Genomic DNA, 25,615 nt, shown 5'->3' with positions numbered 1-25,615 from the left:
TGTCTGTTGAAATTTTCTTAATAGTCCTACAACTCGAGCTAGCTTGGTGGTTATCAAATCAACATGATTGTTCCACAACATGAATTCATTAAAGTAAACACCTAGTGTTTTCACGGTACTCACTATTGCTATAGCGTTTTCACCAAGGGTTAAGCTGAGGTCAGTCATGAAGTGCATATTTTTTGGTCTGAATATAACGGCTTTAGATTTTACTGTGTTAATTGCTAATGCATTTCTTCTGGACCACGCGTGAAGTTTTGCAAGTACATCATTGCCCTTACGAATTAAATAACCTGCATCCGTTCCTGAAAGAAATATGCTTGTGTCATCAGCGAAAATGATGTAATCAGCCTCATTATCTATTTCCACCAAATCATTTATGTAGATATTAAACAGTAAGGGCCCCAGTATGCTTCCTTGTGGGACCCCGTGGCTAATTGATTTCCACTGGGAGCGAAAATTTCCTAGGTGAACTGACTGAGTGCGATCAGTCAAGTAGCTGGAAAGTAGATTAAGCGTTACGTCGCGGACACCATACAATGAGAGCTTCTTAATCAGAGTGATGTGATGAATCCGGTCAAAGGCTTTCGAGAAGTCTACGAATACACCAAGGGTAAGTACTTTGCGTTCAATATTATTTAATATTAATTCCTTCTGTTCTCTCTCTTCCTTCTCTTATAAACGCCATAATTCCTTCTCTCTATAAACGCGCCGCCATATAACAGATATCGCGCAGGTCTTTGTCAAGCAGTATCATCTTGTTTTGACAGGGACGCCATTCGGCTGCCTTTATGTAGGTGGCGTAGCTTCATTACTCATCTTTATGGTAAACGATGAAACTTTTATCCAGTACGAAGTACTTTAGCATATTTATCCGACCAAGTTATCTGTGCGCTTGATCTTGCAAATGGCAATGTGAAATTTCTTGTGTTTCTTTTGGGCCCACGTTTTACAGGCACCTTCTGGTCCACTGAGTATTCGCCTATTCGCCGCCATACAGTGAAGCTCGGTCTTTGCAACGGTGACTTTTGCTACTCCCCTCTGTCCTGCTTTGCAACTCAACATGGAGTTTAGGTGAGCCAACTCTTATTTATAGTAACCGTAACAAGCGTAACCCAGTGCCGTTTTTACTGCGAAGCTGTATATCTGTACCCCCCATTCCATTCGTCGTGGCCGTGGGCAAAATAACCTCTTTTGTGTGTTAGTGTAATAATAACATCCGGGTGTTAGTGTAATCGTAAGGTAAAATTGAAGCGACGCTCAGAGCAAGCGCCAAGCGCGGCAGGATGAAAGTCAATGTTGTGAAGCCAAAAACGAGGCCAAGTGACGAAAGTACAATACAATTGATCGCTGCTAGAGGGCAAATTCTAAATTGAGGAATAAATTTCTCGATTCAGAATTTGTGTTTAGTTTCTCCGTGTGCGATCAACTATTGCTCATTTCGCTTCTGTTTTTCTTTATTTATTGCACACATACTTTTCATTGTAGAAGATACCCAGAGTATGTATGGTCTCGTAGATAATGGCTAGTAGGGGGCCCATTTAGAACTCTACATAAAAGAAACTTACACGATTTAGCACGAGTCTAGTCAATTTGCTTAACAGAAAAAATACAAGAAAACACAACCCTTCGCAATAAACACCAGAATAACTGAGTAACAGTAACAGCAAATGTATGTAAACTTATTGCATAGGTATTAGTATTAATCTATTCGATAGGTTAACAAAGATAACAGCAAAAATGTCAAAACTTCGCAATAAACTCATGAACACCCTGATAAATAATAGTTGTACATGGTCTAACAAAAACAGAACATAAATATCTATCAGCTTAGGAAGCCGAGAAAATTACTTCCAAATAATAATTTTCTATTTGCTCCTCGCAAGTTCTGCGAGTTCTTTATATAAAGCGGAATACCATTCCAGACTTTCGCGCCAGCGAACTGTAGCAGTCGTTTGCCATAGGCGTTTTTTATTCACGGAATATTTAGGTTACGAAAAGTTTGGTTCCCTGCTGTGGCGTAGTGGGGTGCATAGTAACGAAATAGGGAACGCTTTGGTCCATGTTTTGTAGGGGCACGAAGCAGTGGCGCAAGCCATGTCGCAGGCGGTTGAATCGTTTTTGGCTAATAATTATGTAAAGTGCATGTGATTGCCGTCATGAGAACAAATTCAAGCAACGTCGCTATGAGTAATCAAGGTGTCCCTCACAGCTTCGCTGTCCCACCACCTTCAAAGCGTCGATTGGAGCCCAACTTCTTTTTTTTCTTTGTTCAATTCACACGCTTATATAGTAAATGCTACGTAAAGTTAAAAATTAGGCCGCAGATACCAGTGAAACAGCAAATTACCTTGGCGTAGGCTAGGCCATCTGGCACGAGGGCGCTTAATGAGTCAACCACACTTTAAAATTAGCGTAAAATACATCGTTGACGACAAAATCAAAGCAAGCCCCAATGTAAGAAGCAGCTTATGGTTGTCGGCCTGAAGCAGAAGATCCGTGCCATTTAAATATTCTGCGAAGTCCTCTGGCTAGGGGTCATACATTATGCGTACAAGACACGGGCTTGGGTTCTACGCAAGGGTCGTTCAAAAATGGGAGTACTTTAGGCAGCACACCCAGAAATGAAACATCTCAACGCTTAAACGCCCACGCGATGGTGCTGCTTTTCCGCACAAACCAAACATGAAATTTCTTATAAACTCTTTTTCCTGCTAGACCTCTCCACGGACCATGCACGTTTACATCGTTGTGCTATCTCTCTATCATTACCGAGCCTTCTGTTCAACGCAAAATACTTCACTGCCATTGCAACGCCTACGAATATGCACCAACTGCCACACACGCTCCATAACTCCTTAACCTCAGCAGCTGCTGTGTAAAGAAGTAAACAGAACACTGCTACTTGTGCTGCTGAGCATCCACACCACACCAAATTTAATGAGGTTCATTGCATATGAAAGAAAAAAAGATTACTGGCGACTTAGCTGCAAATATGAGACAAATGCAGTATTACTATGTCGCACATTGTTAAGGCCTCGGATGCAGGATTTAAACCACGTTCTCCACAGTGCAAAAATGCGTTCAGGTGCTCTCTCAAAACATGTATTGCCTCTTTGAGGAGCGAAGTACAAGCAGACCACAACCAGTGGCTCTCACTCTCTCTCTGTCCATATATATATCATCATCATCAGTCTATATTTATGTCAACTGCAGGACGAAGGCCTCTCCCTGCGTTCTCCAATTACGCCTATCTGGCGCTAGCTGATTCCAAATTGCGCCTGCAAATTTTCTAACCTCATCACCCAACCTAGTTCTCTACCGTCCTCGACTGCGCTCTCCTTCTCTTGGTATCCACTCTGTAACTCTAATGGTCCACCAGTTATTCATACTACGCATTACATGTCTTGCCCAGCTCCATTCTTTCCTCTTAATGTCAATTGTAATATCTGCTACCCCGTTTGCTCTCTCATTCACACCGCTCTCTTCCTGGCTCTTAACGTTAGGCCTAACATTTTTCGTTCCATCACTCTTTGTGCGGTCCTTTACTTGTTCTCGAGCTTCTTTGTTAACCTCCATGTTTCTGCCCCATATGTTAGCACCAGTAGAATGCAATCATTGTACACTTTTCTTTTCAACAACAGTGGTAAGCTCCCAGTCAGGATTTGGTAATGCCTGCCGTATGTACTCCATCCCAATTTTATTCTTCTGTACGTTTCCTTCTCATAATCAGGGTCCCCTGTGAGTAATTGACCTAGATAAACCTACTGCATTACAGACTCTAGAGGCTGACTGGCAATCATGAATTCTTGTTACCTTGCCAGGCTATTGAACATTATCTTTGTCTTCTGCATATGGACACCACCAGTCAGTCACTGAAGCGTCGTCTTCTTCAGCCCTCAAGCTCGTGCTCCTCTTCCTCGATATTGTGCTGAGCAGTGTAACATATCTGGTGATCATCTTTCAAGATTGCAATAACTGATCATACTTTGAGTTTATCACTCTAAATGCTATTAATTGTTTGACCATGTTGTTTTGTTATAGTTTATTGTACCCACCCCCTCTGTAACGCCCTTCTGGGCCCTAAGGGTACTGTAAATAAATAAATAAATAAATATGTCCGCCCGGCGTGGGAGCACCGTCCCGGTGCTTCCTAGGTAGAAGAGTACTGGTAGCGTTTCAGGCGGCTGACATGAACGATGTCATGGGAAGTCTGGAGGGAGCGAGTAGTAGGTGTGACCGGAGAGATCTCGTAGGTCACGCCGGTCACCTGGCGAAGGACCCGGTAAGGACCGGAGTAGCGAGACATTAGTTTTTCAGAGAGGGCGAGGCGGCGGGTCGGAGACCATAGAAGGACAAGATCCCCGGGAGCATAGTCAGCGTCACGGTGACGACTGTCATAAATGCTTTTCTGTTTGATCTGGGAAGCACAAAGGCGATGGTGAGCAACTTGGCGTCCTTCTTCGGCTCGGGCAATGACGTCGCGGGCATACTCAGACACGGGCTCTCGAGGGGTAGGCAGTATTGTGTCAAAAGGCAATACGGGATCGCGGCCGTACAACAAATAAAATGGCGAGTAACCGGCAGTGTCTTGGCGCGAGGAATTGTACGCGAATGTGACAAAAGGGAGAGCAGTATCCCAGTCACGATGGTCATCAGACACATACATGGAGAGCATGTCCGTTATTGTTCGATTACGCCGCTCAGTAAGACCGTTCGTCTGTGGATGGTATGCAGTAGTAAGCTTGTGTTTGGTAGAACAGGAGCGGAGCAAGTCGTCCACAACTGTAGAGAGGAAGTAGCGACCCCAGTCGGTAAGAAGTTGACGAGGAGCGCCGTGGTGAAGAATGATGTCGTGCAACAGGAAGTCGGCTACGTCTGTGGCACAGGAGGTTGGAAGGGCTCTGGTGATCGCATACCGAGTTGTATAATCCGTTGCGACGGAAATCCACTTGTTGCCGGAGGTAGATGTGGGGAAAGCTCCCAGGAGGTCTACACCAACGCGAGAGAAGGGTTCGGCAGGAACGTCAAGAGGTTGGAGTCGACCAGCAGGGAACGCAGACGGCTTCTTCCGGTGCTGACATAACTCACACGAAGCGACATAGTGGCGGACAGATCGGACAGACCAGGCCAAAAGAATCGTCGCCGGACACGGTCGTACGTACGAGATTCTCCAAGGTGTCCAGAAGTTGGTACATCGTGCAGCTAGGGACAGAAGAGTGGTACCAAGATGCCGGGGAATGACAAGCAGCATCTCAGGTCCGCTAGGGTGCATGCTGCGCCGATGTAGAATGCCGTGCTGGAGTACGAACAAGCGAAGGGAGGGATCGCTTGGCCCAGATGTGAGCATGTCCATGATACCACGTATGGTTGGATCTCGGCGCTGTTCGGTAGCGAGGTCAGCAAAAGCGGATAGCGAAAGTACAGAAGCATCGATCGCAGGAACATCAGGAGGGTCGACTGGATGGCGAGACAAGCAGTCAGCATCTTGGTGTAAACGACCGGACTTGTAGGAAACTGTGTACGAGTATTCCTGTAAGCGTAGTGCCCAGGGCCCTAGGAGACCGGTAGGGTCTTTCAGGGACGAAAGCCAGCAGAGTGCATGGTGGTCTGTGGTGACCTTAAATGGGTGACCATATAAATAAGAGCGAAATTTCGCCACTGCCCGGACAAGCGCAAGACACTCACGTTCAGTGATGGAATAATTATGCTCAGTGGGAGAAAGCAGACGGCTGGCGTATGCAATCACGCGGTCGTGACCTCGCTGATGTTGGCATAAAATGGCACCGATTCCATGACCACTAGGCATCAGTGCGTGCTTCTGTAGGAGCAGACGGGTCGAAGTGCGCCAGGATGGGTGGAGACGTCAGAAGGAAGATAAGCTTCGAAAAGGCGGTTGCCTGCGCAGGGCCCCAGGAAAATGAAACGTCTGCCTTCAGAAGAGCAGTAAGAGGACGGGCGACTTCTGCAAAATTGTGCACGAAGTGGCGGAACTATGAGCACACATCCACGAAGCTCCGGACATCTTTAGTACAGGTTGGTGCAGGAAAGTTCTGTACGGCACGAACTGTGTCCGAGTCTGGGCGCACACCAGATGAGTCAACAAGATGACCGACGATGGCAATTTGGCGGCGGCCGAAGTGGCATTTAGATGAATTAGGTTGAAGGCCAGCAGTGCGAAAAGCAGAAAGAACGATCGAGAGGCGCTCCAGGTGCGAGGCAAATGTAGGAGCAAAAACGATGAAGTCGTCTAAGTAACAAAGACAGATCGACCACTTCAGGTCATGCAGGAGTGTGTCCATCATGCGTTCAAATATAGCTGGAGCATTACATAAGCCGAACGGCATGACTTTGAACTGGTAAAAGCCGTCGGGCGTTAGAAAGGCAGTCTTCTCGCGGTCCAAGTCGTCGACGTCAATCTGCCAGTAGCCGGAACGAAGGTCGATGGAAGAAAAGTACTTCGCACCGTGGAGGCAGTCGAGGGCGTCATCAGTGAGTGGTAGAGGATAATCGTCTTTCTTTGTGATCTTGTTGAGGTGCCGGTAATACACGCAGAAGCGCCAGGTGTCATCCTTCTTTTTAACTAGAACGACAGGGGACGCCCAAGGACTGGATGACGCTTTGACGATACCTCGAGAGAGCATCTTTTCGACCTCCGTGTGAATGGCTTGTCGTTCATGCAAAGACACGCGGTATGGTAGCCTGTGAATAGGGTGTGCGTCACCGGTGTCAATACGGTGTGTCGTGCGAGAGGTCTGGCCTAAAGGGCAACCATGCAGGTCAAAAATGTCGCTGCACGAGGCAAGCAGGTGGCGTAGCTGGTCGGCGTGGTGTGGCAAAAAATCGGGAGCAATCATGTTTGTGAACTCCGGATAGACAGCCGGCAAAGAAGATGCAGAGTCAAGGGTAGACGAGGTAATATCAGCACTCAAGGCTGATAACTGGTAATCTTGGGAAGAGGACAGCGTACCCAAGGCTATGCCTTGCGGGAGGACGTGGTCCGCAATTATGACGTTTACCGAACTCTTGCATTTTTACGATGTGAAGAGCATAACATCTACATACCGGTGTCGGCGTACGTACCGGCTTCGGACGACTTCATACGGGGACTGGTCTACAGAGCCTATACTAACGAAACGAACCAAGCCATTCACGATGAAACAGCAAACAAGAACCCGCAATTACCTATTGTGATTGCAAGAAGACTCGGTAATTCAAAACACTTTGTGATCACCTTCGCCGGCCGAGACTTACCGTCCTTGACACGTTATCGGTGTTTCACTCTAAACGTGTACCCCTTCAGGTAGAGGCCGGAAGCTTGCTTCAATTGTCGGAAATTAGGACATCGCTCCGACGTATGTCCACAACCCCGACCAGAAATCCCCAGATGCCGAAGGTGCGGGGAAGAGCACTCACTTCCACCGGAAGGAGAGAAACCGACGTGCATCCCAGTCTGCGTCGTTTGTCATGGGACACACCCAACGGGTAGTCGAAATTGCAAACGGCGCTTCATACAACCAAAACAGAACAAGAAAACAACGTCGAAAAGGGACACCCAGACCACCGGAGAGACCAGGCGTTCCCACTCAAGAGGGCGAACCCAAGGCGTCTTTCAAGACCGCTCCGAGTCATTCCCTCCTCTGCACAGCAGAGAGATTGACCAGTCCACCGCCAGAGGAAACACCTCCCAGCAAGACGAACCTGCCAAGCACGTACCCTGGGGAAGCGGTAAACCTAACCTCCGCGACAAAACAACACCGCAAGTGACCACCTCATTGGGGACACCGCCCTAGCAGCGATCACGAAACGGACGGACAACGACGCAGACAAGGGAAGAACGTTCCGGCTACAAGACCAGCCAAGCTTCCTGAGAAGAGGGCATTTCCACAAGGCCCCAGCAAAGCAAGCCACAACAGCAACAGGACCAACAGGTGAGGGAGCTGGTAGAGCAGATAAAATTTCTAAAACAACAATTGGCTGCCGCTAATGATAAAATTCTACAACTCGAAAACAAACCCCAATTAGTAACTCGCGGAATCTCTGTGCGAACAGACCAGTGGTTTGCGCTCCGAATGAGGCAGAAAATATGGAAACTGACGTAAATAAAGATGAAAAACGGAACGCAGCTAGCCCAACAGAATTGAAAGGTTATAAGAAAGGTAAAACGGAAGGGATAGATGCGCGCGTAGCTCAACTAGAAACCGCATTTGAGCACATTCTAAATAACATGAGCAATTTAACCGAGCAAATTAAGCAACATACTGAAAACATTGTTATCCTGAGCACGACAGTGCAGGGACTTGCTACCCATACAGGCCTTGACATGGCACGTTAGCCGCCCGCAAATCCCTTGCACCTGTCGGGATACAATCACTCATCTGAAGCTTCGATGTCAAAGGCGGCCGAGAAAGGCTCCACACCCGGCAGGGGGAGCAATCAGATCGCACAGCGTCGGCGTGGCGCGGCTAGATCCTCACAGGTGTTCGTGATGGCTGGAGCACCTATAATTTTATGGCAATGAAACTGCAGAGGGTTGAAACAAAAACGCCGAGCCCTAGAATTCACACTTCAGGATTCGCAAGAAAAACCCGACGTTTTGGCACTCCAAGAAATTGGAATTGCAGCCAAATTAACAGGCTATGCAACCTACACGGAAGTTCTTCGATGCGGCCGCTCTCCGACCACGGCGCTTACGGTGCATAGAAATCTTACAGCAATTCAACACGGTGCGTAGACTTGGAATCTGACGAGGTAGCGTACACATGCATTGAAATTCTAATAAAAGAGCAGATCAATCTCTTTTCGTTCTAAATTTGTATAGCCCCCAAAAGACAAAAGTCCATCTGCATCCAAATTGATGATCAACGCCTATAAGCATGCCCGTAAAGTACCACTCGTTGTGCTGGGCGATTTTAACGCCCGGAACTCAGCCTGGGGTTACCCAAAACAGGGAAAATAGAGGCAACAAGATTTGGGAAACAGCACAATGCTATGGTTTCAGCCTTCTAAACGACCCGGAGTGCCCCACACGCATTGGCAATAGTATGAGTCGAACCACGTCCCCCGAGCTAGCCTTCGTCTAAAACATTGCAAAAACCACATGGTAGAATACTGAAATGAACGTGGGAAGTGATCACTACATACTAACTATCACGGCCTTTCTAAAGGGCTACAGGAAACGCAAACTTACTATCCTGCATACCAGGTGGGACGCTTTTCGTCAAGTTCGCGCTACACAAGCTCCCGCACCCATCACTAACATCGAAGAGCTCGAACAATGGGTCGATACTATACTTCTAGACGCCAATAATGCAACCATAGAGACGGAAATGAAAGATGACGGCCCCACTCCGGACTCGAGACTAATTCACTTATGGTAAGCACAGAACAGCATACAAAAGCGATGGTCGTCACAAAAACATAACAAAATCCTTCGCAAAAAGCTCGTAAAATTAGAAAGGGAAATTGAACAGCACTCCCAGTTCCTTAGTCAGGAACACTGGCATCAGCTTTGCGATCGAATGAACGGATAGTTGGGGAATAAAAAGACATAGTTCCTGCTTAGGCACTTAATCGACCCTAATCAAACGAAGTCTGCATCGCGGAAAAACATGCAAAGAATGATTCATTCCTTCCCGGGAGATGACGACACTCTCATTAAAGAGTTGAAAGATCGCTACTTCAACGTCGACAAAGACTTCCCCGTCTCAAATACCTACACAGGGCAAGAAAATGAAGCCCTCTATAAAGACATTGAGGAGGCTGAAGTCCGAGCTGTTCTTTATAGCATAAAGACCACAGCTGCAGCCGGTAAAGATGGGGTCACAAATAAGATGCTCAGAAACCGAGATGACCATTCAATCACAGAAATTACGAAGTTCTTCAACATTCATTGGAAAGCTGACACCATCCCTCCTAGCTGGAAGCACGCAAAAGTAATCTTTATACCCAAACCGGGCAAAAAGCTCCAGTTAGGAAACTTAAGACCAATTTCCTTGACCTCTTGCTTAGGAAATGTCATGGAGCATGCTATACTCAGAAGGCTAAACGAATACACTGAGACGGAGGGGCTATTCCCTCACACGATGGTGGGATTTAGGCCCAATCTTTCCACACAGGACATCATGTGGCAATTACAGCACGACACCCTGTAGCCAGGCACTATCACAGCCACAAGGACCATACTAGCGCTAGACGTAAGCAACGCCTTTGACGGTGTTACGCATCGTTTAATCCTAACTAACCTGAACCAGATGAACGTGGGCAAACGCAGTTTCGCATATATCTCAAACTTCCTCAGGGAAAGAACTGCAGAAAATCATTTGGGCGACCTGAAGAGCGAACGCTTCACTTTAGGAACACGAGGAAGCCCGCAAGGAGCAGTTCTCTCACCTTTCCTTTTTAACATTACCATGAGAAACTTGTCACCCCTCTTAGACGCAATACCCCCCGTTAGCCATTCATTATATGCAGACGACATAGCAATCTGGACAAACACTGGCTCAGATGGCGAAATCACAGAGGCACTGCAAACGGCTGCAGACACGGTCCAAAATTACGTTAAACTAAACGGGCTAACATGCTCTGTCAAGAAATTCGAACTACTGATTATCAGAAATAGAACAGACAAAACAGACAGCCAATAGCAGGCCTCCACAATTGCATTTCGAATGGAGTCTGGCCCGGTCCCGCCTGTGCTGACCATCCGGGTCTTGGGAATGCTCATACAACACAACACCCGCAACGCACAGGCTATAGCCGGGCTGCAATCCATGATCCGACAAATGTGCGGATTGTTAAAAAGAATCGCAACAAGACACACAGGCATGAGGGAAGAGGACCTATGTCGGCTAATTCAGGCCTTTCTGATCAGTCGCATAGTGTATTCCTTCCCTTACTACCACCTAAGGCGAGCGGATAGGGACACAATTAGCGCCTTAATCCGTCTAGCATACAAAACAGCGTTGGGGCTAACCAAATATACTAATTCGGACAAACTATTCGGATTAGAAATACACAACACTATAGACGAACTAATCGAGGCGCACAAAACGGCCCAGATTTTCCGCCTGTCCGGTACACAGGCCAGAAGGTACATACTAGACAGCTGGGCCTTTATCCCACAATCGCCTCTGTGGGACGAACCCCCTTGCCACAAATCACAAGGCGGCAGCTCATCAATAAACCTATTCCTAAAAGCATGCTTAGAGGAAGGCACGACAACCGTCGTACAGCCAGGGCAAAGCAGTTGTGGGATAAGTATAAGGACGACCACTCTGTTTCCTATGTGGATGCAGCGGCGCAGGGTGACCGAAAATACGTTGTGAGCGTAGTGACCGGGAGTGGCCGCATTTTAAACGCGGCTACGGCGGAGCAGACAGCTATCGCTCTAGCCATCACGAACGACCTCGTTCATACAATCGTTAGCGATTCCAAAAGCGCGATCTTAAATTGCAGTAAAGGCACTGTTAAGGAAACTACGCAGCAAATCTTAAACAATTAATACCACACTTTTTATCAAGCGGACAGACTTATTAAATACCTAGTATGGGTGCCCGCCCACTCCGGAAATCCTAGGAACAAGAAGGCGCACCGCATCGCCCGAGGGTTAACAAGCCGGGAGGCGCGCCGCTCTGACTCGGATTCTCTGAGTGAGGTGGTGACCACATATAATCAAATAACAAACTTCTATAAAGAAAGGAGGTGCACTTACCCGGCGCCTCATCGGGACCTTACCAGAGCGCAGGCCACCGTCCTTCGCCAGCTTCAGACAGACTCTTTTCTCAGTCCGCACAGATTGGCGATTATCACAAATGGGGAATTTAACCCCATATGTCAAAATTGTAACATGAACGAATTGGCAACACAAGACCACATTCTTTGGGGATGTAGGGGTTTTCCTCCCCCAAATACGCTCTTGCCAGCCCCCTCCAAACTTACCTGGGAGACCTTACTCAGGACTGCCGCCGATCTCAGCGAACAACTGAAAGTCGTCACTTGGACCGAGGGAGTCGCCCCCAACAGGGGCCACCCTGAGACCCCACCATGATTTTCAATGAAGATGTTGTACCCACCACCTGAAGTTTACGAGAGGAAGGTTGGTGGAGTTGTTGGTGATGGTGACGGCGGTGTACGGAAGAGCAACGTGATGGGCAAGGAGGACGTCCGTGAGGGGAGAAACAATATAGTCACCGTCAGGCACAGGTGGAGCGGGGGAGAGGACGACGCCGGTCATGGTTTGTGGGGGGAGTCGAATATGCTCAGCTGAGCACAGTCTGCTGGGAACTTCCGCGGGTGGGTCAGGGCAAGGCAAATCGAGTTGAACAAGTCCAGCGGAGCAGTCGATAAGTGAGGAGTGAGCGGATAGAATATCAAGGGCTAGAATAACGTCATGGGGACACTCTCGAATAACAGTAAATAATACAGATGTTTGGCGGCCAGCGACGCCCACACCAGCGGCACACATTCCTATTGTGGCCGGTGTTCCTCCATCAGCGACTCCCCCGCAGGGGCGTCTGCGTAAGCAGGCGTTTGGTGTGTTGCGACACCACGGACCCGAGCACACGGGGGTTGGACCCTCCCACGCGTAACCGTGCGTGGCTTAGCCGTGTCTGGGGAAAGGAGGATCCTGGAGGTTGAGCTAAGGCCGGGTGTTTGGACCTTTAAGGGTCCCCGGCGGAGGCAACACACCTCTTTGGCCTCTGCTTCACATAGACGGCACCCCCGCTCTGACCCACCCGGGGGAAATCGGCTGTCGCTTTTTCCTGTCCCCCTCTCCGATCTTTTTCTTCTCTATTTTTCTGTCCTCACTGTCCTGTCACCTCTTCTCTTCAGTTACTTCCTCACTTTTCATAGGCGGCTTGGGTTAACCTTGTGTAGGTGCCCTCTTTTGGGTTTTTATATAAGGTTATAGCGGCAATGTACGGCTGGCGCCTGTAGCCTTACACGTGAAGTGCTGTAGCGTCCCCTTGTTGGACTCCGTGGTGGGTGGCTGCCATTGCTGCCGAACAACACTAAATTGTTATGGGAACGCCCGCTTTTCCTCGACTTCTTGATCGTCTCCCTCAGAAGAGGGGACGCACCGATGAGTTTTTGAATTTGTTCACCCGGCCTAAAGACATCTTCCCCCGATATCAAGTAGTACATAGTGAGAGAACTGAAAGACTATCGAGAACCATATCCCCATTTGTAGTTGCGAAAACCTTGACCAACACGCTAGGCCCTGGCTACAAAGTCACCAAAATGCCAAGCGGGGACCTTCTGCTTGAGCTACGTGATAAGGAGCAGCACAACAGACTCGGCAAGCTTGTGACTTTTGGTGATGTCCCAGTTACTGTTTCACCGCATCGTTCCATGAACACAGTACGCGGGGTAGTATCCGAAGCAGACCTCATCGACCTATCTGAAACCGAGTTGTTGGAAGGATGGAAGGAGCAGAATATCACGAATGTGCAGCGCATTGTTATGAGACGGGACAACAAAGAAATTCCCACGAAACATCTGATACTTACCTTTGAATCCAGCATATTGCCACAAACTATTGAAACAGGCTACACAAAGATAGCCATAAGACCATACATCCCTAATCCTAGGCGATGCCACCAATGCCAAAGATTCGGCCATGGCTCGAAGAGTTGCGGTGGTCGTCTCACCTGTGCTAAGTGTGGATCACAAGGTCATGCCTCAGACAATTGCGAGGCCACACCTCACTGCGTTAATTGCAATGGTGACCATCCAGCGTGCTCCCGATCTTGTCCAAGTTGGAAAAAAGAAAAAGAAATAATAACACTGAAAGTCCGTGAAAAAATATCGTTCAGGGAAGCACGCAAAAGGTGCTCACCATTCCACACGACCACTTACGCTGATGCGGCGCGTCAAGGGGCAGCGTCGCAGCGGCTACTGCCACCTGCAGAGCCCGCGCGCGGCGAGCTGTCGCTTGTGGCTCCTGCCCCCAGGGTGGAAGCAGCTAAACCTGTTCCACCCAACCAGCAAACAGGCCCGGTTACCCTAGGGTTGCCGGCGCTACAACAGTCCTCGGTGGCAGCCTGCGCTACGCGTAGCGAACCCGCAGGCCCGCCAGGAGCTCCCACGGTGGGTGCAGTCAAGGCTGCCTCACCCTCACTGGCCCCTGCTGGCGCTAGCAACAGCCGGCGCAGCTCAGGCCCAAAGGCAGCCCCATCGAGCTCAGGGCTGATGGGCGCGAATGTCTCGTCCTTCGCGGCGAGACTTTCTCGCGAAACTTCTCTCTCGCAATAGCGCGTGTCCGGCGCCTCACAAGAGGCAATGGACACCACACCCATCCCGACGGCGCACCAAGCGCCAAAGGAGCGGCCAGGTTCCCTCGACCGCTTCAGAAAGGACAAATCCCGCGTTACAGGGCCTGGAAAGGGCTCTGTAATCTAAGGCAACACTTCCGTTTTTTAGTACACACAGCACCTATTTAATTTCAGTATGGATACACAAATCATACAATGGAACGTCAGAGGCCTTCTTAGGAACCTGGACGATGTCCAAGAACTTCTTTACCAACACAATCCAAAAGTGCTGTGTGTACAGGAAACGCAGTTAAAATCGAAACATATAAATTTTCTCCGACAGTATGTTACGTTTCGTAAAGACCGCGATGATGCTCTCGCATCATCAGGCGGTGTTGCCATTGTAATTCACAAAAGCATAGCATGTCAACGTTTGCAGCTACAAACGCCCCTTGAAGCAGTGGCAGTTCGACTTGTTCTTCTAAACAAGCTCATCACCATCTGCTCACTTTACATACCCCCCCCCCCCCCCATTACCACTTACATAAACATGAATTTCAGTCCTTTATAGATGAATTGCCAGAACCCTATCTTGTTCTTGGCGATTTCAATGCGCACAGTAGTCTGTGGGGCGACTCTCGTATCGATGCGCGAGGTCGTCTTGTTGAACAATTTCTTTTCTCCTCTGGCGCGTGTCTCCTGAACAAGAAGGAACCTACATTTTACTGTCTCGCAAACAGAACCTTTTCTTCTATTGATCTTAGCATAGCTTCCCCGTCTCTATTATCTGAACTTAAATGGGAAATTACCAAAAATCCGTACGGGAGCGATCACTTCCCAATACTACTGCGAACAACCAAAACTGAGCCGTCACCACAAGCCCCTCGATGGAAGATTGACACAGCCGATTGGGAGAAATTTCGAAATCTTACTTGTAGCATCTCCTGGGCCAACATCTCTTCGTTAGGAACTGATGCTGCTGTGGAATATTTTACTTCCTTCATAATTGATGCCGCTTATAAATGCATATCCGAAATAAGTGGTGCGGCATGCAAACGCCGTGTCCCATGGTGGAACGACGAATGTAGGAACGTTCGTAGAAAACAGAACAAAGCGTGGGGGTTGCTACGCGATTCTCCTACTGCGGAGAATCTTATGAATTTTAAGAAGGTTAAGTCCGAAGGCAGGAGAACGTGCCGACAGGCCAGAAGAGAGAGCTGTCAGAAGTTTTATCAGGTATACACTCGTATACAGATGAGGCCGAAGTCTGGAACAGGGTTAACAAGGTGAGAGGACGACAAACATATTCACTCCCTTTGGTAAACACACAGGGTGACAGCTTGGAAGACCAAGCGAACCACCTGGGTGCACATTTTGAACATGTGTCCAGTTCATTGCACTATTCCATAAAATTTACAAAATACAAAGCAGCAATAGAAGAACAAAAACTAGACTGAAAGAGCACCGGGAACGAGCCTTATAACTTGCCTTTCTCATTAGCAGAGCTTCAGGCATCACTCGCCTATATTAACACGTTAATATATACAGTGTGTTTCAGCGAACACTTTCAAAAATTCTTAAAGGTTGCGTGTGGCAGATAGCACAATTCCAGTTCATGTATATGTGTTGTATATATGTACTCATTGTATATATGTTGTACTCAATACATATAATATACGTAATGCAGGTGTTAATGCGTATTAAAAGGATATTAGGAGACCACTTAACACGTTAATTTCTACTAAATTCACTTCTACCAGAGTCATTGCCGGCCTAGGCCTTCTGTCCAACAAGCGGCCATTCACACAAAACGCGAATTACAACTTGGAATAGAGAGTAAAACTAGGCTAGTTGGTTCAAACTCATAGTAATGGTAGCGCAAAAGGAACGGCAACACAAGGCAGACAACTGCTAGTGGTTAGTTTGGCGCCTTTCCTGTTTACTTTTCTGCCTTGTGTTGCCGTACCTTTCGCGCTGCTTTTACTGTGAAGCTTATATTAGGTACGTATAATGAACATGGTTCAAATAACTTTGAAAACAAAATACAGAGCTAGTCCTGCAATGCGCCATCTATATATCACGTTAACACGTGATATAGCGGCCTTGGTACACGTATGCGCCCATGCAAGTTAACCCTAAAGAGCCATCTTCAGCAGAGCGCTTCAAAAAGGTAAAACAGCAAAACTCAAAGCAAAGTATCAGCAACATGGTTGATTAAGTAAATATTTTATCTGCAAAAACAGCAAAGTATGAGTGGATTATCCACAAGCAAACTTCTTTATTGTCTGTTCATATCATAGGCCCCCCGGATTTCACGTACTATTTAGTCACGGTAGGGATGCACTATAAAAGTATTTACGTGTAAGGGAAAAATCTGCATTTTTGCAACGGGGTTGCTGCTTTATTGGGAAGCCGCAGATAAACAACAGCGTTTGCCTATAATGTGCCGCAGCTCGCGGGCAGCGTGAAGCTTTTCGCATAAACACCCTGCATTGTCGACTGTAACGTTGTCACACTCATGAGAAAACATGACTGCCTGGCGGATGCACTGAAGGCCACTCTTAAAGGAAGAACGTTCTTTTTAAAAGCGAAGCTTTTATTTGCAAGCCTTGCCGGGCCTGGCTGTTCTGTAATAGAATAGGGCAACCAATAACCGCGGAGGACGAGCGCCGCCCGCACCGCTGGGTTACTTGTACCACCACCAGGTGGTGGCGGCATTTCATTAGCCTCTCTACAATGCATGAATAAAGCCTTCCGTGTCATTTTATGCGGACATAAATGAACCCAAACTCGTGTTTAGACTCTTTATGCACTTACACAAAGGTTCGCTGTATATACATTCCCAGTCGTTGGATCTACTTTTTTCTTCAAACGGCATCCTGAGCCTCCACAGTAATGAACAGAATATTGTGACGCTGAAATGTCCTCCCACACATGCAGAATTCCCGTTGTGACTGTGATGTTGCTGATCGCATTTGCATCGCTGAGCTGGGGTCGCTACAGTGGTGGCTTGAACAAGCAGCGGCTTCGTATACCTGCCGATCCAAATGAACACGAAGGTAAGATAACAGTCAACGACGACCTCTTATAGCGCATTCACACTGTGATATTCGGCGTCTGGAGCTGCGCGGAACTCAGTTCGGCAGCGGCGAGATCCGCCGTAATAGCCCTTTCCTCGCCGATCGGTCCAGACCGATTTTTGCGGCAGCAACCGCCGGATTCCTTCGCCGCGAACCAGTCGGAGCGCGAGGCTGAAATTCGGAAGATGGCTGCCAAGACTGACGCGCTCGTCATGTCGCAGTTTTCAAAGCTGTCGCGACATCGAAAATGCTCACCGACTTCGTGCGGAACCACCCCGTTCTTTTCGACAAGCACCACGCGAAGCACAAGAACAACGTGCTAACGAATGACTTGTGAAAAATCAGTCGCGAGCTGAGATCAGAGCACGGCGAACCCACCACTGCCACTGTGAATGCTTCTTCTGCACCTCATGCATCGTCAGAAAGGTGCTTGCGAGCAGGCCTAGCAGTACTGCCTCTTCTTGCTCAGGGTTTACCATCGTGTTTGTATTGATGAACATGTGCAAAACAAAATAAAAGTCAGTTTCACCCGAAAGGCGAAGCATCGATTGTTATACGAGAGAGAAATAATTTATTAGAAAGGCAGAGAGATCGGTCTGAGCTAGCATGATCTGGCCTTAGGCTCTGCCCAGGGGAAAAATGGAAGGGGGCAAAAAAGAGTCATGAAAGATGACGATGAGGACAGGAAGAAGGAATGCATATTTACACTAACACAGTGGTTTCCTTAAAGTCAAGCGTCTAGTCCGGAGATCTTCATGTAGTCAAGAGCAGGCCTTTAGCTATTGATGCTACTGTACGGTCACACAAGGCGGACAAAATATTGCTGTCGGACAATGTTCGCCGGACAATGCCTGTTAGCGTCGAAGTCAGCGTCATCCGCTGTGATGCGTAGATAGGGCAGTCGCAAAACATATGTTATAGAGTCTCAGGCACTTGGCTGCAAACATAGTTCGGGCTGTCCGTACGGCCAATAAGATGTGCATAGCGTCGTGTGAAGTCGACGCCCAGGTGAATTCGGTGAAGCTTGCGATACGAATTAGTAGACATCTATACGAAGTAAGAATAATAGTTTTATCGGCAGTATATATTTGTAAATATAGGCATACTAACGAAATAAACAAACATGGTGTCACGCGCACACAAGCAAACATGAACACGTCTCACTGGATGACCGCGTTAACTCGCTCTCAAAACGCTGGAGTGAGGAAGCACGGCAGCAGCAGCGAGTGAATTTACCTTAGTCCTGTGTCTCGCGTCAGCGCGAACTAAGCCGTGAAGACACAGCGCATGGTTGAGGCCGCCAGGTGTATAATGCGCCCTCCCCTCCACCCGGAGGTTTGCGGCCTGGAGTAGAATCCCCCCCCCCTACCTACCCTCCCACCGGAGTGTTGCGCGCGACGCAACATGGCGCTTCCTTTCCGATTTCTTCTCTTCCGTGCGCGAGATTGAGCCACGATCGCCGTCTCACCCTCGCACACTTTCATTAGCACATACAGCATACGGCGCACGGCGACGATTTTATCGCCCTTGGACTTTATACGGAAACTCACAGCGAAGCCGACGGCAGAAATGCGCCTACAGGGTCCATATAAACGCTATCGCAATAAAACACGCGAACTCTACGTACGCGAGCGGAGATAACTGCGCAGTTTCGAGCCGCGGTAACATTCGGGATAACCCACGTTTGCTTGGAGGTCATCTTGGAGGTTTGCACGGCAGATGGCGCTGTATGGCGTTCCAGCGTTTCCGTTGGCGTGGTGGGCAAGCAATGTGAACGCTGTGAATTTCGACGGCAGGATAACTGCATTCGCTGTAAACGCCGGATTCCTCTGTGTGAACGTTCCAATACCCGCCGCGGTAGCTCAGTTAGCTAAGGCACTTCGCAGCAGAGCACGACGTCGCGGGGTCGAATCTTGGCCGCGGCGGCCGCATTTTGATGGAGGCGAAATGGAAAAACGCCCGAGTGCTTGCGTTGTAGTGCAACTTGAGGTGGTCAAAATGAAACCGGAGTCCTTCACTACGGTGTACCTCATAATCAGAACTGGTTTTGGCAGGTAAAACCCGAGAAAGAAGAAGAAGAACTTGCCATTTTGGTGGTGTACTGCAGTCACTCATAGCGCGAAGTCAAAGACAGAGTGGGCAACATACTCTAAAAAAAGGGCTACTTAAGTTGCAAGTGTTGCTTTATCTGTGCAAAACGTGCTTCATTGAATATACTTATTCTGAAAATGACAGCGCATGATTACGATACCTGCCATTATTTCACCACTGACATCAGATAAGTGAATGTTATTTAATAATTTATTCAAAGCAATTACTGCACTACAATATACCTTTTGCATAATACCGACAACCTGGGCGCAAATTAAGTTCCAGTCACCATAGTGAAGGACATAAACGCGGGTGAGTGCAGGACGCGCGTACGTAGAAAGATTTTGGGTCGCACGCACTCTGATACAGGTCTCATTAAGTTTGAAGTGGTCTTTCAATATGCACAAAGCGCGTTTGTCGAAATACACGGCTCTACGAGTGCAAGTTTCGTTTTCCGCAACAGGATAGGAGGTATATCATGCTCCCGCGTTTGCCCCATGGAGGCATCGTTGACTGCTACAAAGCGAAAACAGTGATGGTGGGAGGTCTTGACTGCGGGAGATACAACTTTGCCGAGTCTTACGTCATCCCGAAATCCACTAGAGAAAACTACCCGATAAATAGGGAAGCAAATCGAGAAGTGTACCATGCTGTGATACCTTTTGTACTGGTGTAGCAAACCCGCATGACCATGATCTACCATGGCCCAAGTGGCCTCGCAAAAAGCTAGACCATTCGGCCAGATGTTAGGCCCACCATTGTACGCATACATCGGAGGCTTAAGAAACGTGACTGGCGCCGTCTACGCTGTTTTAGGCGAGCGATGCAACTCGTAACGACGATGCCTTGTAGCTTATTAGATGAAAAAAAAGCTTTAAACATTCCTGGAAGTACACAGTGTGTGAGGTGAATCAGAGCTGCTGCACTTAGCTCTTGCAATGAGTGTGTAATACTAATAAACAGTTGGCATGGCCAGGAACAGGCCGAGTTCAGAGGAGAAATTGGTGCAGTGACCGCCGTACTGAATTTAGGGCACTTACTACCGGAGCTGTGGACGTAAACGAACTGCCTGCATAGCGGCCCGCAATCACTAGGTCGGATTGTCGAAATTCAGTCACGAATTAAAAAAAAAGAAATTATGGGGTTTTACGTGCCAAAACCACGATCTGATTATGAGGCACGCCGTAGTGGGGGACTCCGGAAATTTGGACCGCCTGGGGTTCTTTAACGTGCGCCCAAATCTAAGTACACGGGTGTTTTCGCATTTCGCCCCCATCGAAATGCGGCCGCCGTGGCCTGGATTCGATCCCGCGACCTCGTGCTCAGCAGCCCAACACCATAGCCACTGAGCAAGACGGGTAGTCACGAATTTCACACAAACAGCAAAGAACATGCAGGCACGCACTAGGGCAGCTGGTAACACGCTACTGGAGCCCGCTCGTGTCTTACCCTAACATTGGCGGCCGAAATCGAGCATTGCTTCACTGCAGCACATGGTTGATGTCATTATGCAAGTTCGTTATACTTAGATGCCTTCGACCAGGCAGCTGGGAGAATTCAATGACCCACTGGATCATCTTCTACTGAAAAAAATGCGTTTAGGAGCATGTAGTGACAAAAGGTAAAGCGAGGTTTGATGCTCAGCCTCGTTTGGTTGTGGATGATCTCAGAGACGGTGTGATTTGTTTATACATTTCAGTGGAGGCCTGGCAAGCTCGCAATGCAAAGTAAAAAGCTGCTGATATCACCCTAAGCGTCTGAAATTCATGCAGCCCCAGGAAAAAATACAGCTGAAATGGAGCATTAGTCGAGGAAAATAATGTCGACCGCATTGTCGTGTTGGGCACTCCTGGTGTAGAGTGCGGGAAAGTGCTGAATGAAATAAAAATAGTGCTAAGATAAATTGTCCTGGAACTGAAAAAAAGCGTACAGCCTTTTTTTAATACGCAGGCTGGCTCGCTTTTGCGCGCCCGCAGGTGAAATAGTGTGAATTCCAAGTAGGTGTTTTTTTTTTTTGTTTATGAATTTATCATCCGCTTCGATGCTCTTCTACGTCATTCGTGTCGGCGCCTGGTCAAAAGATCACCCTTATGGATCACAGATGTTCAAAATTAATCCAAAGTCTCCACTAAAGCGTGCCTCGGAATCATATTGTCACGTGGTAGTGACGGTCAGTAATACAGCAGCAAAACTGTGAATGACGAAACTAACTTTAAATTGGGCGAGCTTGTGCCCACAAAAGCAACTTAGACTCAAAGCGCAGCGATAGCGGCGAATACCGTCGGCGATGATGGAAATGTGACCTGCGGTTCAAGAGCGTCGGCTTTCATAGATCACTCGTCGAAGGTTCCAGCGTAATCGCTGGCGCCCGCGTGGTTCCCGGAAACAACTACACAATTTTGTTGCGCATGCAGTCTGATTATACAAGGTTCGGCGAGGACATACACAACTCATAGAATCAACAACATTCGCGAAAGTTCCAAATAATGTGTGCGCGTTTTGCGCTGCACGATAACGTTTCGTTTATTTGTTAGAAGGTGAAAGCGGTCATCGAAGAAAGAAAAACAAGTACACATGTCAATATCGTGGCTAAGGACCGTAAAATCCCCGAATTCCCTTTTACGGCTGTCGCTCTGCTGGACTTGCCACTGGAGCCACCGCTATGTCAGCTGGTATACCCCCCGGTAAACGGGAATTGCTTAACGAGCCCCAGTTTCTCCCTTGGTGCTAGGTAGGCCATGCTCCTGAGAAAAGAAAAATTAAGGCTGCTGTTATGGCAACGGTTCTGCTGATGCACGAGGGGGCGAAGGCCGTCCCGCTTGCCTGAAATTCGCTCGACGAGTGTGCAATTTTTACGGCAGACGCAAGAGGAAACGAGCACGAGTTCCGTTTGCTGCTACGATGTGCTTTGTTCTAACAGCTGTCATTTTTAGCCTCTTTTTGTATTAATGACCATTTCATTTTGTGTGTGTTTCTTCATGCGTTCTATAAATGCCAGGAGCGCATCAGCGTTTGCTAAAATGTTACCCTATTCCGTTACGATACGTGAGCCCGCATGCTATAGAGCTAGACTAATGCGTTTCGGCAGGATAATAACAAGCAGTGAAATGTGCTTTATTTCACAATTTCATTTGCAACATTTATACATCAAGAGCTACAATACAGCAAAAAATATTTCAGACCTGAGTATCTCGAATTTACAGCACAAACTGCACATTCTGTTGGCGCATTCACATAAAGCTTCTTACATTTCTTAATAGCAAGTCATGTTTTTTACTTTGCATGTGACAATCCCACCAACGCAAATCGTTTGTCGGAACAGTTACTGTGATTAATTATACAAAAAAATATCATTAAGCGAGACCAGTTAAAAGGCGGATGTCTGAACATTTCGCATACCTCTTTCTGTATCCGGTGGAACATTAGAGTTACAGAATGGATCTCTTGGTATCCATTCTGTAACTCTAATGGTCCACCGGTTATCAATTCTACGCATTCATGGTCAGCCCATCTCTATTGTTCCCTCTTAATGTCAACTAAAATATCGGCTATCCCCGTTTGTTCTCTGATCCACACCGCGCTCATCCTGTCTCTTAAAGTTAGGCCTAACATTTTTGTTCCATCGATCTTTGTGCGGTCCTTGTTCTCGAGATTCTTTGTTAACCTCCAACTTCCTGCCCCATATGTTAGCGCCGGTAGAATGATTGTACACTTTTATTTTCAACGACAATGGTGAGCTCCCAGTCAGGATTTGGTAAAGTCTGCCGTATGCACTCCAACCCAATTCTCTTCTTCTGTCAATTTCCTTCTCATGATCAGTGTCCCCTGTGAGTAATTGACCTAGATAAACATACTCCTTTACAGACTCTAGAGGCTGACTGGCGATTCTTAATTATTCCCTTGCAAGGCTATTGAACATTAGCTTTGTCTTCTGCATAATAATCTTCAACCCCACTCTCGGTTCCCGATTAAGGTCCTCAATCATTCGTCCCTATTGTTGCTGAATAGGACAATGTCACCTGCAAACTGAAGGTTGCTGAGATATTCGCCGTTGATCCTGATTCCTAAGCCCTCCGTAACTCTCTATTTTTCTTGTATATATATATATATATATATATATATACGGACCGGACTTATTCGGAACCTCACTGTGACGGCAACGGCGACGGCAGGAATGCGCTTGGAGTGTCCATATAATTGCTATCGCAATAAAAACATGTCCCACAGATCAACGTGCCCCAGCGCAGCTCATGCCCGTTCCGGGCAAGGGCGCGGCACTCCTGTGCAGTTCTCACAGACGCTGTACGTAGTGTGCATCGCAATACAGGAAGCCACAACTATACAAAAAAAACAGAACTCGTTGCTTTTTCTTACTGCAACAAAAGCCGGATTCATCTAAAATCCGCAAAAGACCTGACTGGGCATTCGCGATCTTGGTTCCGCAAACGCTTAGTCCATCAGTCTATCTGAGCGACGACGTCACGCCTGAAAATAAACGGCTGTTCGCGAAGGCGCTGCAGCTAAATAAGTATGTACATAGTATGGCAATTCCGTTGAAATGCCCAAAACATTACAAGTACTCGACACCCCTTTGGCAATAGGGTCTCTTGTATTTGAGATGAAAAAAAAATTATGGGGTTTTACGTGCCAAAACCAGTTCTGATTATGAGGCACGCCGTAGTGGGGGACTCCGGAAATTTGGACCACCTGGGGTTCATTAACGTGCACCTAAATCTAAGTACACGGGTGTTTTCGCATTTCTCCCCCATCGAAATGCGGCCGCCGTGGCCGGGATTCGATCCCGCGACCTCGTGCTCAGCAGCCCAACACCATAGCCACTGAGCAACCACGGCGGGTTTGTATTTGAGATGGATCATGTAGCAAAAGTGTATAAATAAACCTTTTGGGTGGGGTATATTCAGAATAACTGTTTTGAAATGGCTTACATTTCCCTCATGAACCACAATTTCTCTGTTTTGTTTTTTTGTTTTTTTTTTTTTTTTGTAAAAGGCTGCCAAGCCGCTGTACATATTAACACGCGTAAGCTACAGGCACCGCAGGCATTTTGCCAAGTTTGAATTGCTCATATTCCAAGTGCGTGTTCCCTTTTCTAATGTTATTGAGTTTCTCAAGCAAGGCTCACGGAACTTTCACTCCCCCTATTCTCATATGCCTATTTGTAACCACGACACACATTGCGGTACAGCAATTTTTGTTCTGCCGGGGTTACGTTCCAAGCGAAGATGGTATCTTAGCATTAATCTACAAAAATGCTAATCGGTATGGGCTGAGCTGAATCGTTCTTCTTTTAACGTCAATCACAATGTTTTAGGCGGCATTTACATGCCAACCAGTATTCTTTCAGCGTTCTGTGTAGCCCTTGGCGATATGCTTGGTTATCCTTCGGCAAAACTAAATCGGTTATAATAAATGGCAATGTTATTATTAACCTATGCAGATCATCGGGAGTAAAGATTGAATTGTTTTGCAGGGGTCACGTCCTCAGAGTGTCCTTACGCCTCCAAGCTTCGTGATGTGCTCCAGGGAGGTCACGTGCTCAAGTTCTCCTCGGAAGATTCAGGTGCCAGGTAAGCAATGAAAATACTTCAAGCTGCTTGTGGTAGTCTTAATATACACATGTCCATTATACAATCAGTTGCTTTTCTAGGATGTTTGACGTTGTCCAGTTAAATATTTTATCAAGAGCCAGGCTAATAATGCCACGTAGTAGTGACGGGAGAGAAAACAGTAACAAAACTGTGTATGACGAAACTGGTTGTTTATTGGGCGAACCTGTGCCCACAAAAGCAAGCTACACTCAAAGCACAACGATAGCGGCGAACACAGTCGGCGATCGTCGAAAATCTGATCAGCGGCGAAACGCGTCGGCTTTTATACCTGAGTCATCGAAGGTTCCAGATTAATCCCTGATGCCCGCGTGTCTTCCAGAAAGTTCTAGACAATTCGCGTCGCTCATACAATCAGATTACATGAGCGTCGGTGACCACAGACGACGGATAGAAGCATTGATACCGTCCGAGAAGCCTCCAATGCAGGCGCGTCCCGCGCCGAGCGACAACGTTCAACATTCGTCAGCCAATGTTGAAAGCGGCCACCGGTGAAAGATAAACATGTGTACGTGTCAATACCTTCCCCTTAAAAAGCATCGTCCCGATGCTACAAACAAAC

The 25,615-nt window shown here is 47.6% G+C and overlaps 1 protein-coding gene across 5 annotated transcripts in view; it reads left to right on the top strand.

The window, feature by feature from the left end:
* Positions 1 to 25,615, top strand: part of LOC119431833 (peroxidase-like) — a 219,545-nt gene that overhangs the window by 56,671 nt on the left and 137,259 nt on the right. For 3 of the 5 annotated variants that reach the window (XM_049657755.1, XM_049657757.1, XM_049657754.1), the window contains exon 4: positions 24,918 to 25,014. The exons of 1 other annotated variant lie outside the window; for it this stretch is intronic. In XM_049657755.1, the coding sequence (XP_049513712.1) occupies positions 24,918 to 25,014 (97 nt within the window). Of the gene's footprint in view, positions 1 to 17,199; positions 17,315 to 24,917; positions 25,015 to 25,615 lie in introns of those variants that run through there. One more of the 5 variants, XM_049657756.1, reaches the window with a different exon arrangement.

Source organism: Dermacentor silvarum, chromosome 10, assembly GCF_013339745.2.
Source record: "Dermacentor silvarum isolate Dsil-2018 chromosome 10, BIME_Dsil_1.4, whole genome shotgun sequence".
In the NCBI taxonomy this organism is placed as follows: Eukaryota; Metazoa; Arthropoda; class Arachnida; order Ixodida; family Ixodidae; genus Dermacentor; species Dermacentor silvarum.
The sequence above is the reverse complement of the archived record's forward strand: the minus strand, read 5'-3'. Positions and strand labels throughout refer to the sequence as shown.